The sequence below is a fragment of the Magallana gigas genome, chromosome 2 (genome assembly GCF_963853765.1).
Source record: "Magallana gigas chromosome 2, xbMagGiga1.1, whole genome shotgun sequence".
Classification (NCBI taxonomy): Eukaryota; Metazoa; Mollusca; class Bivalvia; order Ostreida; family Ostreidae; genus Magallana; species Magallana gigas.
Genome location: NC_088854.1, coordinates 45663237 through 45682066, shown reverse-complemented (window position 1 = coordinate 45682066; position 18830 = coordinate 45663237). Strand labels below are relative to the sequence as shown.

The following is an 18830-nucleotide window of genomic DNA, read 5'->3' as shown; positions in this document are numbered from 1 at the left end:
TTGTTATAAATTAAATTTATCAGTGCAAGGGTAACACGACTTCAGCCACTTCACCACAGTTTCCTTTCGTTAATTTCCTGGAGAATGGTTGGATAATAAGATGACACGTTTCTAAGGGGGATCAATAATGCGCTTGTTAGCGGGCAAGAGGCAAGACGCTTCTTGCAAGATGATTGTACACGTACATTTCACAACTTGGTTAAGATTGAATACTCAAAAAAGTAAATATTCCTTTTGCTATACTCCCACTTTTAATGAAATATATATTCCGTTCGAACTGAAAGTGGTTATATATATATTATATCGAATGACTACGTTATAACATTAAAAAATTCATATCTATCTTCTGCGAGAGTAGTAGAGATACGCCTCCCAAAGTCTTATATAAGTCGGGAGCTAAATAAAGGTCCGTTTCTAAGTTTACCATAGCGTGCACGAATCTAGCCCCCTCCCCCGCCCTGAAAAATTTAAATTTTTAAAACTTAGATAGAAAAATTATCGAAAATATGCCTTGGAACACCCCCCCCCCCCCTCGGCAAACATAAATATATGAATATTCCTCGGACCCCCCCCCCCTAAAATTGTACAGTGTATGGCAACACAATTTAAATTTGTTTACAGGTTTTCTCAACAACAATAACAACAAAATAATTTTAATTAAAATGCTTTCCTTTCAAATTCATTATGAATGCATATAACGTTATCAAATGCCGATAAGAATTAAAATAATGGAGAGCTTATTTCCATATTTTCAGAACCAGGGACGAGTCAGATCTGAATACTATAGCAATCCTTATCACATTTACAATGTCTCTTATTCTCTTTTGAGAAGTGAACAGGCATAACGTACAGCCACTGGATGTAGGATATGCCTGTACACTTCTCTCAGAATAACATATAGCCTCTATTAATATAAATCGTTTGAAATGTTGAAAACTGCTCACCTTTACCCTTTAATTCATTCTTGCAAGAATTTTCACGATGTTTTAACCACCATTTTCTGTATACAATATCTTTTTTTATCAAAAAATTAACATTCTCTATTTTATTTTCAGCTTCGTGAACCCTGAATTTATTTTATTTTAGGTGTATAATATTTCCGGAATTATATTATCCCACCATTCTTATTCCAATCTACTTCTGAAAAAACATGGCGTCCGGAGTAGCTGTGAAAACGGGGAAAAAGAAAACTCGAGGTAAAGTCAATAGAAAAAGATGATTTCGTACCCATTTGTTAGCGAAAGATTTAAAATACTTACACAAACTGACCATGTTTTATTAAACGGTCGTTTAAACCTGTCGTTATTTCGTTACAATACCCTTAGTAAGTTGTTGTCGAGGAAATTCGAAATGTCAAATGATAATTACCATAATGTGTAATACTAATGATAAGTTAAAAAAATAGCTCAATATACTAAATAGATAAAGAATTATTAACAATGTTTACGCTCCAGCTTGTATTAGTATATTTGTATAAGCATTACCAATGATTACCAAGATTTAATAAGGAGAACCTGCTTAATCAGGGTTGTGGTTAAGAATAGAAACCTTAGGGCCCCTACTTTTACAAATTTCTGCAACGAAAAATGAGGAATGGTATTCTAGTACATGTACATGGACATGGAAATAAAATATTAATTATAAGGTATTTTTTTATGTTTAGTGTACATTGTTAGCTTATACAACTCTCATAACATGTGATATCGGCAGTCATGCTTGGCATTCAGAAACACGCACTGAAAAATGTGGTAACATTTTGTTGCTACATGTTTTCATAAAAAAGCACCCCCCCCCCCATTTTTATGGCTGAAAAAAGATTCATATTATACACAAGACTGTAAAGTATTGACTCTAAAAAATAATAAAATACGAACCAAATATAACCATATTCTGGAGAAAACAACTGGCTGTGTGGATGACCAAATTCTGAATTTCTTATCTCCAAATGAATTTTCATTCATATCACATTGGCGAGTGGATGAGTGATTATCCACAACCCTGTTAATTATTACTTGCACCTCTTGTGCGATTCATTTCAATGCATAATTTTATCTCAGTTCTAAAAAGTGATTGTGACATCAGTGTTCATGTTGGCAGTTCAGGTTATTGTTGCCTGTCTTTAGAAAAAAAATCTTTAGAATTCCCTACGAGCAACAATATGTTTTATTTACCTATTAAATGTATTATGTTATCAAAATACATTTTTACCTGTTCTCAGAAGAATGTGAAATTGATAGCCATATGCAATTTACACGGAATTGTAGGTACAATTCAGACGACAGAATATTCAGTACATCAAAGGGAGCAGTAGTTTGAATTTTCTCTTTGCACAAGCATTGACAGTAGAGCTCGCAGTGCTTTGCACTATAAAAACTACATATACCATGCCAATTGTATCTTTTACTTTGAAACTTTATTTGCCTTAATACCATGTTAAAATCATTTTACAGAGGCATCAGCGACGTTCAGTGAGATGTCTCTCCGACAGAACGCCTCAGTCTTGGAATACTGCCGAACTTCAATGTCTGCCCTCTCTGGTTGTGCTGCAGGGATTTTAGGATTAACAGGACTACAAGGATTCTTGTTCTACTTTATTACAGCCTTTTTGTTGTCTGTTAGTATATTTCCAGATTTTATGAAATATACTACATGTATATATATTTCATATGATAATTTGATATGTATTTAATGTGTAACCATTGGGTCGAACACAGATATTTTGGTTCAAACAGAGACAGGACAGTTTGATTTGTTTATGACAAAACACAAAATTTGTTTGAAACATACATAGTTGGATCTAGACTACTTTCCTTCTTAGATTATAAGTTTCTTGATATTGATGCATTTTTATTCCCATGTTATACATGTAATTTGATAAGACATATTTTAAACAAGGGGTATCTTCTGAATAAAGCACTGTTTTAACTTACCTGGTTTGCATACCTATTTATTTTCATTTAAATTACTAAAGATTGAAATTGTGGAGCGTTTAGGGGCAATAAACCTAGTACATTGACAAGTACCAATCAATGAGTTAATGTTAGGACTTACTCCTCACCAAATCTCAGGACAGTTCTTTATTTTTCATGATTGGAAACTCAGCCCCAACTTTATTGACTTGTTTTGGTTTGAATAGGGATATCAATGTATTTTGCTCTTCTTCAGTTTTGAGCTTGAAAATAATTCATATTATTTATTGAAATCAAATCTTTATTTCTCATCTTGTACCAGTGATGATATTGCAAATTATCTTGCTTATGTATTTGCTTTGCTTTGATTTAGTGTCCATCATCCACAAGAAGCTTTGAACTAATGTGCAGTAGTGCACGCTAAAGTAAAGCTTTTAAAGGCTTTTAAAGGAACTAGTGCTTATTATTAAGAAGGTACAAATAATGTTGGCTTAAATCAAAGCATACCCACCAGCTGGATAAACTGATGGAATGATTTTATATAAAGGCAAGATATGCATGGTAAATAGATGCATATAATTAGAAGGACCTGTAAGCTGCAAAACTAAAACTGAAATTAAAAAGAGATAGTGACTAAATGCAGATGCCATTTTTTTAAAGTAACCCGATTTCCGTAGTAATGGTATGAATTAGATTTTTTGAATCAAACACATAATGAGCCTATTATTGGTATATTTGACACGATAGATGGCTCTTGGCCTAGAACGCAAAATCAGTTAGAGGATGCAAAATTGATTCATATTTTGGAAGCAAGAGAGAATAATGTTTCAGGAATTGCATATAAGCTTTTTTTTTGTGTATAAAATGCTATTTAAAAATGTCTAAATAACTACCGTACAGATCATTTGTCATTTTTGATACTTTAATAAATATTGCATTTTTATACATTCTGAAACCATTCTAAATTCAACACTTCCCTATCTTGACAATCATGGTGGGATTAACATATTTGACTGTTGAAAGCTTTTGATCAACAATTTTTTATATAATTTCATACATTTTATTGTCATTCTAGATTATGCTGCTTCTAAAAGCTGGAGCTTCTTGGAACAAATATTTCATCAACAGAAGACAAATTTTTCTGAGCGGTTTATTTGGTGGGCTATTTGTATCCTTTTCATTTAGCTTGTTTTATGGTTTGTTGATTATGATAAAATAACATTATTCATTTCGTATTTGCTTATACAAAACGCAATTTATTATTAAAAAAAAAATGAAATTTTTTATCAGTGTTCAGAATTCAAGAAATTAATTGCTCTAATCAAAGTCTGCAAAATGGACCAACATGTTTTGTAACGTGTCATACTTTTGTTTTATGAGCTCAAATGTATCTTATTTTCATTTTCATGCTTAGTTTAAAATTTTTATCAGGAACAAGCCTACTCTAACTCAAAATGTTATAGGAATAGTAAGAATATGAAAGGAACATTGTTGTATTAAGTTTCCTTAACAGTTGATACAGACATATATTTTAGCATGGACGTATCCTTTCTGGAGAGAGAGAGAGAGAGAGAGAGAGAGAGAGAGAGAGAGAGAGAGAGAGAGAGAGAGAGATTGAGATTTTGAGATTTCATATAACTGCAATTGCCTGGAATTACCTGAAAGCTTTCTCCATTTAGGTAAGAGTGTGTTATTAAATTCATCAATTTAAAGCACCCATGGGCATGTTAACCTACAATCACCTTCCCATTACTAAAGACGAGGAATTAATTATGAAGAAAATTTACTGCAATTTTATTTTTTATGAAAAAAAAATTAAAAATCTCTCATTATACACAAATTAATTTGACCACAAACCACAACATTATTAATCTACTGAGTTTTCGTTGTATTCTCAGCAAAGAAAACTGATGCTTTGCTTGGATTAGTTAATAGAGGATACAATATGTAACAAAATAAACAAATTGAAAATCTACTGTGGGAATTCAGTTTTAAAATTGGACTGAAAGGTTGAATAAAACCATTTCCTTCACTTATAAACAAAATCGCAAGTAATTGTGTTCAAAGCATTTTTTAATGTCATCAAGCTCTAAAACAAATTTGTAGATATGAAAACACAGCGGTGTTAAATATATTTATATAAATTCTATCGACCAAAAAAAAAAACTCCAACATGAACCTGTTTTTCATGAATTTACATAATCGTTAATATATTCATACCGCCAGGAGGAGTTTATAATAATGACAATTTCTACGAAATTATTTATATTTTGAAGTACATTGTAAATTTTGGAAAGTTTTTAGAATTCTGTTTACATAGGTAAGGCTATGGAGACGTCGCGACCTGGGGCTGATAAGTTCTGAACGTATGACATTATACATGTATTACATATTTATTTATACTTGACTGTTAATCAGATTTCTGTACGGTATGGTTCATGTGTATTGACGTTTCCTCTCTACACCTGGGCTGGTGCAATCTCCTCGTTGTGTACATTTGTATATATAAAGATAAAAACAACAAAAAAGTTTTGTGTTATTAATTTTTTTTTAAATTTTGATTATACAACATACACGAGATCGGTTATCAGAGATTTGAAATCGTGCGTGTAAATAATAGAATTACGTACACGTCAGCTACACGAGTCGAATTCGTTAATTATTATTAGATGAGGGTCGCACCTTAATTTGACTAGCTAAGACGTTACCTTTGTGAGGTGTTTAGAATATAATTTATATTTAAAAATGCATTTCCTGATGCGCTACGCAATATGACATGCGGCCATTGATAGATGATTATAGATTCCTACGCAGACTATACTTCCTCTTCGTATGTCAAATCATTGTTTAGATACACTAATGATATCTGGCGAGCATTCCTTATTCTTATTCGACATGTTGTTGATAAAAAATATAAATTTTGTGAAATAATTATGTCAACATTCCCTTTCAAAAAAAAAAGAAAAAAAGAAGAGAGGCTTTCTTGGAAAATGAGACATGCAAAAGCTTGGGAAAAAACTGAAATTTAAAATGTTCATACTGTTGGGAATGAAAATCGGAAAAGCAAAAAAAGTTTTTAGAATTAATTTAGAAGTAATTGATTAAAATCAAATAAGACTATTTATCACTATTTTGAACAGAGTCTCCTGTAGGCATATTTTGAATGTACTCTAGACTATAACTAGTTTTATTTTATTAAATGAATTATTCATGCATCGTACTTGCCGGCTTATTTAGTTTCTGAATGAAAATTCTTTCTGGAATTATAAGTGCAGGCACATAATGTTAAAGTGATCTTAGAGTTAACGACGCAAACAGAGGACTGATAGAGATTGAATTATACTAATATTAATTTTCTTTACAATGCGTTCTAAGCCCACATTACTCACAAAAATAGCTCTATTTTGAATTTTAGGCAATATACCTCTTTCTTGTATTCATATTTAGAAAGGTAACCCTACACATTTAACCCCCCCCCCCCCCCACCTTATTCATACCACTAAAATATTAAGAAAGAGGGATTTTGACAAATTATTTATTTACTTTATTGGACGTTACATTTTTTGCGTTAAGATCTATAGGTGCACTTGTAAACAAGAATTGCACTGTGACGTCACATTTTATTTACCCCCGGCTTTAGCAGATAGGTGGTACGGAAGTTTACACCCGGCTTGTTAACCAATCAGATCTCGCGTAATGAGCGACTTATGAAATAAAGAAGAAAATAAGTACTGGTTAAGGAAATTGAAGTACTGATCATGGAAGCATCACAGATTTAATTTCAATATTGTGTATGCTTACTATATTGTACCCTGTTCAACGCAACCAAAGACTCTTTTATCCAAGTATACTGTTAACACCATAATGTAACATGAAAGTATTATAGTGGGACTTTGTTGCAAAGTTATTTAAATCTGATGATTTAGAAGTATTTGATAAAATTGTAGTTCCTTCTGAATTTTACAAACGCGCCCTCAGTGTTGTTCTCGAACGTAACAGTAAATAAATAGTGCCTGTTTGGGAGGGTAACAGTTGAAATTGACACCCCGAGGAAACCATTGTCAACCGAAGCGAAGCGGAGGTTCACAATGGTTTTCGAGGGGTGTCAATTTCAACTGTTATCATCTCAAACAGGCACTATTTATTTTATTATACTGAATGTCTTAATTTTAGAGAATTTTTATATTGCTTTTATATAGAAATGACGTGAATTCTACGGCGAACCGTACTCGCATAATTTATGCGCATGTAACAATTCGTTGTGTTACCCGTTGCTAAGTGTGTTGCTAACGCTGAGGGTAATAGAACGGATTATCAACTGCGTCTAAACCAATCAGATTTCAGTATTTAACATGAACGTATAATAAGAGGCATAACTACATGGCAACATATATATATATTTTATTTACGATTTCTCGTCTGGAGTCAGTAAAGCAGCATTGAAGTGAAATTAACCTGGATAGATGAATAAAAGCATCGATACATCGATTAGTATAAAGTTGCAGTATATAAACCGGTATCATTCATATATATGGTCATAAGAATAATAAGGAAATAGCTCCGTTGAGCTAAAACAACAATAATAAAAACCTATTGTGATCTCATGCTAAGTTAGAGTCTACTAAGTTCAGTTTTAGGGACCTTTTCTTTTTGGATTTCAGTGTTTCTGGAGCTTTTCCAAGTTTTGACAATCTGGTACATTTCTTCGGTCGGAGGAGCAATGACCACAAACACTGCCGCAAGGAAACAGATGACATAACTAAAAGTCAGATAGGACGAGAACTGTTCCCGGGTTAAAACACCAAACGACAACACTACAGCGGGAACAACCACCAGGAAAAGGAAGACGAAACTCAGTCCGCCATACACTGCCACATTCCGAGCAGAACGGAATATCTGACCCATGATGGCAGCCGTGGGCTTCGTACCAGGGGGAAATTGAGCTAGCTCTTCTTCGTAGAGGCGTTGCCATGGATTTAGAGGATTGTTGATCGAGATCGTCTTATCCCATTCGCGAGCAACATCCTCCTCAGTTTTGATTTTGTTTGTGAGTAATGACGTCACTATCGTACACACACTGCTGAGGGATATTCCAGCTACGCACCCTGCAAGGAGACTGTAGTCTTGAATTGTGTTGATGAAGAAATTGGATAGTCCGCCTTCATATACGACTTCTGTCACGACAAAGTTAGCCGCTACGCAACCTATTAGTCCCACCACACAGCCTGCAATGTAAACCATTCTTTTACATTATACATGTACGTACCACCCTCAAATTGTATTTACTAGTAGTAATGCAGGAGAGTAACCAAACATACATACGAATCATATACCTGTAATAACGCCAGGCGAAGTGCAACGGGACCAAATGATCGCTAACAGAAGTGGTATTGCAAATGGGCTGATAGTTCCTTGCATGAAGAATATGACCCATGTTAAGTTGATATTGCTGGCATATACAACTAATGCATATGGAATCACCGAAATGGTGACCCATACAATGCACCAGCTTTTGTGATGCATCAGAAGGTCTTCATAATGGCGGTAGTCCCCATGAACTGGGCACGTATATTGCACGGCAAAGTCTCTTGTTTTACTTTTTCTCTTCAGATCCTTTGAACAGTCAATGCACTCAGCTGATGTAGGGCAACTGCAAACTTCGTGTTTTCCACAAACCTTTTGAAGTCCACACAAAATACATGAAGTAGGTGTGAGCAAACGCCTTCAAGGACAGAAAATTCATTTTACTATTACAATAACTCACAAATCCACCCACAGCAAAGATCACATATGCAACATAAACAGTTTCTCCATACCCCCATTCCCACCAAAAAGTGAAGCTAAATACCTGAAAGGGTTTATATAGACTCTATATATATCATATACTATGATGGATGACACCGCCATTACTTCTCCAGATCCTGTTGACATGAGGGCCATTGTTATGGAGGTGATAAGAAGATAGGCCCCAGTTGACTCCATGATTTTCTCCAACACAAATGGTGTAATGAAACCTGTGTAATCACCAAATGGCATAGTAAATTACATTAAATTGCAAAGTTTTAATTTTCAGGGTAAGTTTACATGCCATTGTATCTGTTTACCATTCACAATTTCATTTTGGGACAGAAGATGCGTTCCATTCTCATACGCCATCGAAGCATACGTCAGTGTTGCCGGAAGTGCAATGGTTGCTGGGAGACAAAAGAACATGATGGCTGCTATAAAGAAACCGATTACACCTTGAACGGGTTTGGCAGCAATTCTACTCTGCCAGTTAGCTTGGTCAATAAAGCTGAGTGAGGTCGCCATGAAGAAAAGAGATAACCCGTATATAGCACCAGATCTTGTCCGAAAGGTCAGCAAAGAATCCTCGTAGTTCCCTTCGGTTGATTTTATACAGGACATAGCGTCATACATGGCGTCTATAGACACATATTTGGACATGCTCTCATTTATGTTATCAGTGTATGCAATGCTAACTACAATGGCGATCAATCCCACAAAAGTGATGGCGGTGTTAAAGTACGAAATGTAAAAAGTTGTTCCCAGACCCCCAAGAAAACAGTAAGACCCAAACAGTACCGCCAAGACAAACGCAATGAACTCGTCTGATGCGTCCTTTGTGAGGACACTAATGGCCGACTTTCCCGCCACCAGAAGGGCTGTGATTGTAACGATGTTGGCGAAAAGAGCGATACAGCAGAAGACAACATGTGCTGGTTTTCCATATCTCGTATAGATTATCTGAAAAAAAAATATTTGAAATTATTGGTTTGGGGGGGGGGGGGGTTATACACTGTCTAAATAACAAATAAATTAGGTTATAACATTTCAACCCATGATTTCCCCACATCACACAGTGTTCCATGAGGCGTACCTTTACATATGACTTCGTTGTTTATAAAAATATTGGTTAAAAATAATGTTTTCATTTTTGTATCATCATTCAAGTATGACGCATCAGGTTGTGAAAGTAATATAATATTATTCAAGTATAAAACACCAATTAGTGAGTTTGACGAAGGATAAAAATTTTAAAAGGTTATTAGCTTCGAGAATTTGCTGATTCATCATTTTTCCTCATGCGAACACAAGCGGACTGTTTTCATTGCATTTGCTTTAATTCAGGAGATTTGATAGGAAATCAAAACAATTACACATAAGATGTACCTGTTCTTTAAAAGGAGATTAATATACATGTACAATGTAGTCAAAAGATGGAAACGATCGTCGAGTCATCGTCAATTTTACCTGAAGAAATGTCTTTGCACCAGGGGCCTTGGTTTTCAGTTCAACAGACAATATTGGAAACAGAAGAATATCGAGAACGATTCCTAGGACAAAGAATAGACACCCTCCTATGCCACTCTGAAAAAAAAAATATGCCCGTATAAGAATGTAAACTTAATCCCAAGCAATAAATTCTTATTTTCAATTCCTTATTTGAAGAAAAACTTGAGGTTCTTTACTTAGATTGTTCTATCTATTTTATTACAGTAATAGTAATAGTGGTAATCTGTAGGAAATCTGCCGGCCATAATAGTTGTGACGTCACGGTGACTGCCGTCAAACTGAGCGTGACTTTCCCGCCAGCGTCAAACACCGTGTCCAAGCTATGGGCGTCTTTGTAGATGTATTTCCTGATAGAATTGTGTATGATCGCCAAAAGAATGGAAAACCCGGCGAAGCCTAGGATCATCAGAAGGGCAGACTCATGTTTCTCCAGAATAGGCGAAATGCTGAGGAGGAAATATGCATGTGAAAATTACATAAAAAGTCATTTTGATTTTCATCTTTCTTCTAGTATAACATGTTCATGTAAATATTAATAGATTTCCATAAAATTGTTCATCTGAATCAGCTGCTTATTAAGTTAAAAGTTGTTTGCAGTTTGCCTTCTGCTTGTTTGTCGCAGTTGCAAACGCTTTGTTTTGCCAGAAGTTGTATTCGGTATATTTAATTTGAGTGGCTTTCTGCATAACAACTGTTGTTTTTGGTGTTTTATTGTTAATATTTAGGACAAGTAACGTAACTGTTATAAGCTAAAAGTGCGGAAACGACATTAATATGGGAAAGTGAGTCATCATTAATTGAAATAGCATGTGTGTAAAAATGACATTTTAACAACCTTATTACAGCTTTAGTTCAGGGGTCTACAACTTGTTTTAATATCAAGACTTATTGCAGGATCTATTGCATAATTTTAACTCGTTCACTTCGACTTTTTACTCTTGGCACATTTTGCATTCAATAAATTATTTAATTTTATTTTGAATTAATTAAAACATGTGCTTAATCAATTTATTTCGGTGTCGGTGAATTTAAATAACCACAATTTATTTTTCACCATTTTAACATTTTTATGTAAATCTATGTACTTCTTAGTGGAAAGTATTGAAAGACACGACAAAAGTTCAATGTATTGTATAGAGTAAAATGATATGATAGAAATACATTTATGCACGAAAGTGCGTATACACAAGGCATACAAACATATATAAACAGTGATATGTGTTATGTTCGTAACGGTTATTAGGTTAATCTGGTAAGGTATCGGAATACATCTATAGTCTGTCCTGCAAGTTATCGGTACTGTCTACAGGGAAATATTCGCCCCCGTTTTATTTTCACCCATGTTGTCAGTGGGCGAATTTAAGACTTGGCGAATTCCAATATTTCAAATTATCTCTCTTTAAACACAACTTTGTCTCGGCGAATTTAAGACGGGGCGAAACTGTAAGTGAAGAAGGGCGAAAATAATCCTGTATACAGTATGTGTCATTTTGAGTCCAAATAAACGGATGCTTATTTCTTGAACAGGTATGGCATATGCTGCACCAATGACCAAAATCTTTCCCTCTTGTCTTTCAATTCTCCTTTCCATGTACGAGTTTTTGTTGTTGTTGTTGTTGGCTATACCTCAGGTATTGCTTATTCGTTCATATTCTTTAAAAGACATGATCATGCCATCCCCGCAAAGTCGATGCAGAAAGTAAAGAAAAGTTATTTTTTATGTTTTTATCAGTGAACGAAGCTTTTTGAGTATTACATGTATCAGCAATAAAATTCGGATTTCTTTCCCGTGATGAGTGTGTCTGAATGTAAATGTACAGGTAAACAGGCCTGCTTATTCATCCATTAACTCTGGTCAAGACCTGACCAACAATTTCAAGTATTCTAGTAAAGGACATCTACATAAATAGACGTGACTAATTATACATCGATGCACATGAATGTGTGGTCTAGCTGGTGAAACATTCTGATCATCAAGTTCCATCAACATCAGACCTCGATTTCACACGTAAATCACAATCAGCTCCAAGTAAATATATTCAGTAGATTAAAAAGCAATCCTCGAAAAGTTTACTGACACAGTTTCTGTATTCATGAATATGTACAATACCGGTACTTCAAATTAGGCTAGAATAATACCAGTAGAGGGCCGACTCTTGATGTCCTCTAGCTAGTAGAGAGCGGTAGCGTGTATCAAACAGCTGATTTTAATCAGATTTGAACCTTGTGTTTGAACAAGATCTTGTCGTTTCGTCGGTTCGTCGTTTTAAGAAGCCGCACCAGTATGTTACAAACTGCTGTGTGCTTAGGATTCGAACTAGCAATCTTTTCGTTGCAGACCTGATGGCCATTTTTAACAAACATCTGTCAAGTCCTGATCTAGCTGGGCGTCTAACATATAAATGAAGTGTATATTGACAAAAGAAGGTGGGGAAGTCTCAAATTGTTTTGATAATTATATAATAACTCCTTTGCGTGAAACTTTGTATAAATACATGGGGTTTAAGGAGGCACCTGCCTTCATGACAATTGAAATGATGGGGTTGAATTTTTTCGAGTTTTCCTTTTTTGGGTTCTTTTGAATAGGTGTTATTTTCGTTCTGTTGTTTGTTTCGTTCTTCAGGTGTTGAGGTTTTTAAATCTTGTCTATAAATCAAAAGTCGAATTTCGCATTTAACACGAAAGTTTGGGATCACAACGGAAAGGACGCAAATTGAGGTTGAAAAAAAAACCTGGAAAAGTTCGGGATCGCAAGTTTATCACTTAAATGAACGCACAATCTTTTTGAAAATAAACTTTGCATAAACAAGGATGCAATACAACATTTCATATGCACATTAATATTCGCAATTTAAAAAAAAATATATTTTTTATGAAACATAAAGCTAGGTCACTTACCTGCTTTGATTGTGTGACGGGGCAAGCGTCCTAAATCGACAAGAATCATTCTGCTCGGCCTGGATATGTCCCAAAACAAGAAAAAGAACGTACAGACCTACTTCCCTCATTTTCACAGTGATAATACAAGATCGAAAGAGTCGAGGTTAGTTTTTTTTTGCCTGCCCTACCTAATGTGACGCGCTTTAAATGTCAAGGATATGTAGGTATATATGTTGACTCTCTGCACTGAACGTAAACATATCAGAGTCCTAGTCTTTGTATTACTGAAAAGTGACGAGGAAGCTCAAATTGTTGTGTACATAAATTTAGATTAATTATCCTCACAGTCACCTGTACTATCCTATAAATATGGTTTCTAAAAATGGTGATTAATTAGAAAATGCACATAGTGTCCGTTGGCCGTCTACGCACGCAATGTTTTAAAATGTCTTTCAATTATGAGGTTGTTTTAAATAAGACAATCAACAATTCTTACATATGTACCATGGTTTCTTGGGAATTCACCGATCTCTTTATGTGTTGTACTGCACATGCCTGTATACATGTTTACATTTACATATTACGTAATGTGCATTACTCCTTTTTACTTTGTTTTCATCATCTATCTACGTGTATTTCATTAGTTCACAAAGATTCAGGAAATATATTTATATTAATACAGGTTACCAGAAAACTTTTTGATTGCCCATTTCTGTATTTAATGAATCCCTTTGAATTGTTAATAATTAATTTTCGATACATGATATTTACCAATACATGCAAATCTGTGTTACAAATCAGTCGTTTTTTCGCCATGGTAGGGCTGTTATTAAAGCTTCTAATATACAACTATAGAATTTATTACAGATTACAGCTGTTTTTGAAGTATTATGTCTTTTCAACAGTTTAAGAATAAACGCGGAAAAACAATAACTAAGGGAATTAATTATTTGTATATTACGCACTGAACTTGAACACGTTGAACTTATTTAGATACCGTTATGTGCATAAAAAGGAAGACATGATATTTTTAAAATAAGTATATCTACACAGTAAATATTGTGTTAATAACATATCAATCGATATCTTCATCATGTCTAAATCATAATACCTTTTCAATCAGTCAAATGAATTAAAACAAAAATACGACACTAATATGTTCATCTCAAATTCACGCAACAATAACAAAATACTCTCGTTTTTTTTTTTAAAATAAAGTATAAAATGATAAATTTGTGCTCCATCGCTTTTTAATCCCATTTTATTGGCAAATGTGCTTGCTACATGTATCTAATTAGATTGAGGTCTTCGGGACATGATCATGACCGACCCACCCCAACCCCCATGGTATTGACCCCCGGGTTATTACTCCCTTTTTATTTTTCATAAATATCAAATTCTTAGATAAAATCAGAAATAAGTCTTACATGAAGGATATACATGTATTTGAAAAGGTGTAAAGACCCAAAGGGGGGAGGGTGTCGGACCTCTCCATCCCTGCAAGCACCTGTTTTCGGGTATTTAAGCTAACAAAAATTCTACCTCAATCACCAACTCATAAAAGCCAGGTTATACTCACTAAATGGTGGGTTCATCGTGGATCTTATGAAATTACCCCCCCCCCCCCCCCCCCCCCCCAATTGGAAAATAATAAGCTCGGGTTCGGAAATCAATTTTAAGCGTTTAAAAGACTAAGATCAAACTTATTTCCCGCAATTTTGGAAGCATCGAAAACAACTTCATTCACGATGTCAGATTTTTCGAAGCCTCGAGTTAATGGTAAAATGTTGCCAAGTTTCCAGGGCCGAACTGTTTGTTTACTAGGAAATGCCAAGGATGTAAGTTTACCTACCCAATATTTAATTTGTTCGTATTGGCTAACTTTATATAAGTTTATTGTACCACCTAGCTTTCAGTAGCAATAATGTAGCCCTCGCCATTCTTTTTAAATCCGACTCCCCTCTTATTTTAAAAGGTAAGAAGTAGGTTGCAGATCTGTTGCCGTACGGAGAGAATTGCTTTGTGTTACTTGACCAGTTGACTGAATACTACTGGCACACATTCATCAACCTGTACAATTTGGGCCTTAATTGGGTTACACAATATTGAATGATTTTTTTTTCATGGCTTAGGTGGATAGCAATGGAACAGCCTTCACATTGTCTACAGGGGATGGCCAAGATGTGAAAGTAATCATGCAGGAACCTGTGAGTATACTTAGGCCTAAAAAAAAAAAGGTTGTGTGTTTAGGGTAACCCGGCCTAACCTACAAAATTGCCCCGACCCTACCATTTTTAGATGTCTGTTTTTATCCGATTGTGAATTTTATTGTATTTCAATTAAAAAATGACAAAATATTGAAAAAATGAATATTGATTTGAATATGAAAACCAATTCACACATTTAAAACCTTTTTAGCTTGGAGAATATGTATCAGGATTAACTGAAGTCCATGGAAACGTAGATGCACAGAATAACATCAACTGTCAGAGCTACATTGCATTTCCTAAGGAGATCAGTGATACTTTTGGTAAGAGTTTTTTATTAAAGGGGCATGGTCTTTACTCACTGACAACTTGACAACTATCAAATTATTATTATACCCCCGCAAACGAAGTTTAGGGGGGTATATTGGTTTCACCCTGTCCGTCTGTCCGTCTGTCTGTCTGTCCGTCTGTCTGTAGACGCAACTTTGTCCCCCCTATAGAATTTTTTATTACTGCATGGAACAGTTTGAAAATTTGTACATATGTTGAACACCATCTGAAGATGTGCACCTGCAATTTTTTTTAAGATCAGACAAGATTTAATGATTTTATGACATTTTTCATTTTCCTTATTCTATATATTGTACACTAATGTTGAAAAGTAAGGGAGGTAATCCTTACAGATTTTATTAATTAATTAATAGAAAACACTCTAAAATATATTTATATAAATACATCCAGATGGAGTTTTTTGTCTTTATGTCTTAATTAATAAAAAAAAAATTATTTTTTTTAAGTATTCTATCAACTGACAATGCAAAGTTTTTGTTTGTCAATGATAAATTCTTAGGAGCTAATGAGAACATCAAAGACAAGTGTGGCTGAATTCATTTGTCCCAAGGGAGCCATTATCTGAGCCATGGTTCAGATGGAGCATGTGTTTAGGGGAAATTGATAATCTGTAAAATGGGTGATGGTTTTGGGGCTATTTTAAAACTGTTTCATGTAAACCAAAAGGTCTATCATTATAAGGAAATAAATAATATAATTATTAATAAAGAAGTTAAACTATTTTTAGAGGTTGTTTAAATTTATTTGTCAAGTAATTTGATGAAGTGACCCTATTGGGCATTAATTTAAATGAAATTCAAAATTACTGATATGATTGTAGTGTTTTGGCAATTTAAAATTGTTAGTAATATTAAATTTTCTTTTTTACATATTTTTACATAGTATGGTAATTATGGTAATGTTTTGGGAGTTTATTAAATTTAACAAGCTCATCAAAGAAAATCATAGTCCTATGGGATCAATTTTCTGATATGGAGTTCAATTGTGCCATAGGAGAAAGTGAGGAAAATTTGAAACAACTAATTGCATCTGTCAAGACTCTTATAAGAAAGATATTGAAAGTTTTATCAACAGAAGAGCATTGCTTGGCTACCGGTATTTCTATTCACTGCAAAGGGAGGGGTTTTTGTCATTTTGTTGGTTTTTCTTTAAATCAATTAAATTAAAAAAATATATCATCAAATACATACATTTGTAAATGTATTACTGTTATAGATATGTATTTACAGTGAAATTCTGACAATTTAGATTTTTCTTTGTTAACTATTTTTTTTTTTTTTACAATTCTAGAATTTTTTTTTTTATGTGTTCCAAACCTTAATTATTATTCAATTCAATTATTTGTCCCATTTGAAATTAGCCTAGCGGGGGTATTAGTCCCATTAGGACAGTTCTAGTTAAGCATTAGAAAAACTATGATGAAGCATTCTTAAAATTAAAAATGGTGAATAAAACTGAAACTTTTCTTGCTCAAAAATGCCTCAATAATTGTCATGCCCTTGAATTTTTAAGTAAAAAGCAGTGGCAAATAAAGCAATTTTACTTGTACAGTACTTACCATGGTGACTGTTTTCTCTTACTCTCAAACTGCACTTGTGTTTTATTTAATTTGTATATATGTATTTTATACATATAATTTTCATTTGCACTTAGACAATTTTACTTACTGTGCATAAGTCAAGAGCAATTTTATTCACCATAGCAACAGAGATGACACTAAATCTCGTGCGAAACTTGAGCCCTTTTTAAGTGTATTGCATCAACATGCCTATTTATATTGTATCATTAACAAACTATTCATTGAGAGTAGAAATTAAATTTTAAAAAAAATCAAATTGTGTTTATTTGTAGATTTAGGTCTATACAATGATGCTGTTGAGCTGACTTCACGGTTCAGCGAGTTTTACAAAGTTGGCGTGACTGATCAATGAAGCACCATGGTATAAATTCCCGTAAATGAAGAGAAGACAACACCGCTGTGCAAATAAAATATGGAGTAGAATTGACCACATATTGGGAGCAGTGCATATTTATGAAATGCTATCACATACTTCCTTGGAAAAGGAGTACATTGTTTATATGTTAGCATGCCAACATTTGATATCTTTAGTATTTCATATATGTAAAACAAATCTATTTACAGTATGATTCTTAGTTTTACAGTGAAATTGGAAATTTCTTTTTGGAAAGAATCAACACAACCCTGAGAGTTTGTGTAAAATTATGAGCCATCTGCATGCAGTATTAAATTTTTTTTCGGTATTTCCTGTACATCCATTTAAATTACATTTGTTATACTAGGGTTTTCATTTAAAAACCTTTTGTATTTTGATTTAAGTCATTACTGCAGTGTTAATGTTTCAAGAGCTTTAATGGAAATAAACTATAATTGTTGTTTAACTAATCTCTAATAAATTTTAATGCTTTGACAGTTTATTATCTCAGAATATGTTTACGAGGGTTGTTCGGAAATTATTGAGACAAATCGATTATTTTCTTTTCTAAGTGACGAATTTTGGTGAAAATTGGCATAGACATTGACGAAACACCAACAAATAATAAAACAGAGTAATATTAAAAGAATATTTAATATTTTGTTTACGACAGTAGATAAACAAGTCGGTGGTCGGGGTACCCGGCGCAGCCATGAATTTGGAGATTAAACAACTTAAACATCTACTTTATAAGTGTCCGTAGAATTACAGTTAATGATAAAAGAAATCAAATTAAATATGTTCATTTTGCTATTCTTTGCGACTAACTGTTGATTAAGTTTCACTGATGTTCGAGTTGAAATACGGATATGGTACACATATATTTACCAAACAATAAAAATCTGACAACGACTTTACATTGAATTTTGACGTCACGGCGGCGCAACGAAAACCATTAAACTGGTGGAAATCTCAGAAGAAGACCTTTTAAAGCCACGCAATTGCGTAAAAAACTATACGATGACAAGACAAGGTATAGAACTTCAGTTCATCATATTTTTTTCACTGATTGTTTAACTAGAGTTAGGCCAAAGGGATTAATTAACAACTTTTGACACACTAACTGTTGTCAACAGTTCTAAAATATGTAAAAAAAAAAATGACTGCAGGAGACATTCACAGTAATTAGACTTTCGGGTAAAAATAACTCGATTTTTTCTCTAAAAAAAAAACAAGAATGAGAGAAAATGTAA

General features: G+C 33.8%; 3 protein-coding genes across 4 annotated transcripts; 2 read left to right on the top strand and 1 right to left on the bottom strand.

The window, feature by feature from the left end:
• Nucleotides 1–1068: 1068 nt before the first annotated feature.
• LOC105342472 (ER membrane protein complex subunit 6) lies at nucleotides 1069–5441 on the top strand. The gene is made up of 5 exons (XM_011449431.4): nucleotides 1069–1196; nucleotides 2451–2614; nucleotides 3985–4077; nucleotides 4432–4451; nucleotides 5328–5441. The coding sequence occupies exons 1-5, from the start codon at nucleotides 1151–1153 to the stop codon at nucleotides 5356–5358; spliced, it is 354 nt and encodes a 117-aa protein (XP_011447733.2). The 5' UTR covers nucleotides 1069–1150; the 3' UTR covers nucleotides 5359–5441.
• Nucleotides 5442–7286: 1845 nt separating this feature from the next.
• LOC105342470 (uncharacterized) lies at nucleotides 7287–17286 on the bottom strand. 2 transcript variants are annotated; one of them, XM_011449428.4, is made up of 8 exons: nucleotides 17202–17286; nucleotides 13104–13162; nucleotides 10408–10651; nucleotides 10164–10280; nucleotides 9014–9656; nucleotides 8758–8923; nucleotides 8243–8631; nucleotides 7287–8134 (listed from the first exon to the last, which is right to left on the bottom strand). In XM_011449428.4, the coding sequence occupies exons 1-8, from the start codon at nucleotides 17202–17204 to the stop codon at nucleotides 7521–7523; spliced, it is 2235 nt and encodes a 744-aa protein (XP_011447730.3). In that variant the 5' UTR covers nucleotides 17205–17286; the 3' UTR covers nucleotides 7287–7520. The 2 variants fall into 2 exon arrangements, with proteins under 2 accessions (XP_011447730.3, XP_034301389.2); XM_034445498.2 differs by lacking the exon at nucleotides 17202–17286 and having other exon boundaries at nucleotides 13104–13355.
• On the top strand, nucleotides 14765–17892 carry LOC105342471 (replication protein A 14 kDa subunit). The gene is made up of 4 exons (XM_011449430.4): nucleotides 14765–14923; nucleotides 15218–15292; nucleotides 15504–15615; nucleotides 17495–17892. Exons 1-4 carry the CDS (start codon nucleotides 14834–14836, stop codon nucleotides 17572–17574), a joined length of 357 nt encoding a protein of 118 aa, XP_011447732.2. The 5' UTR covers nucleotides 14765–14833; the 3' UTR covers nucleotides 17575–17892.
• The last annotated feature ends 938 nt before the right edge of the window (nucleotides 17893–18830 follow it).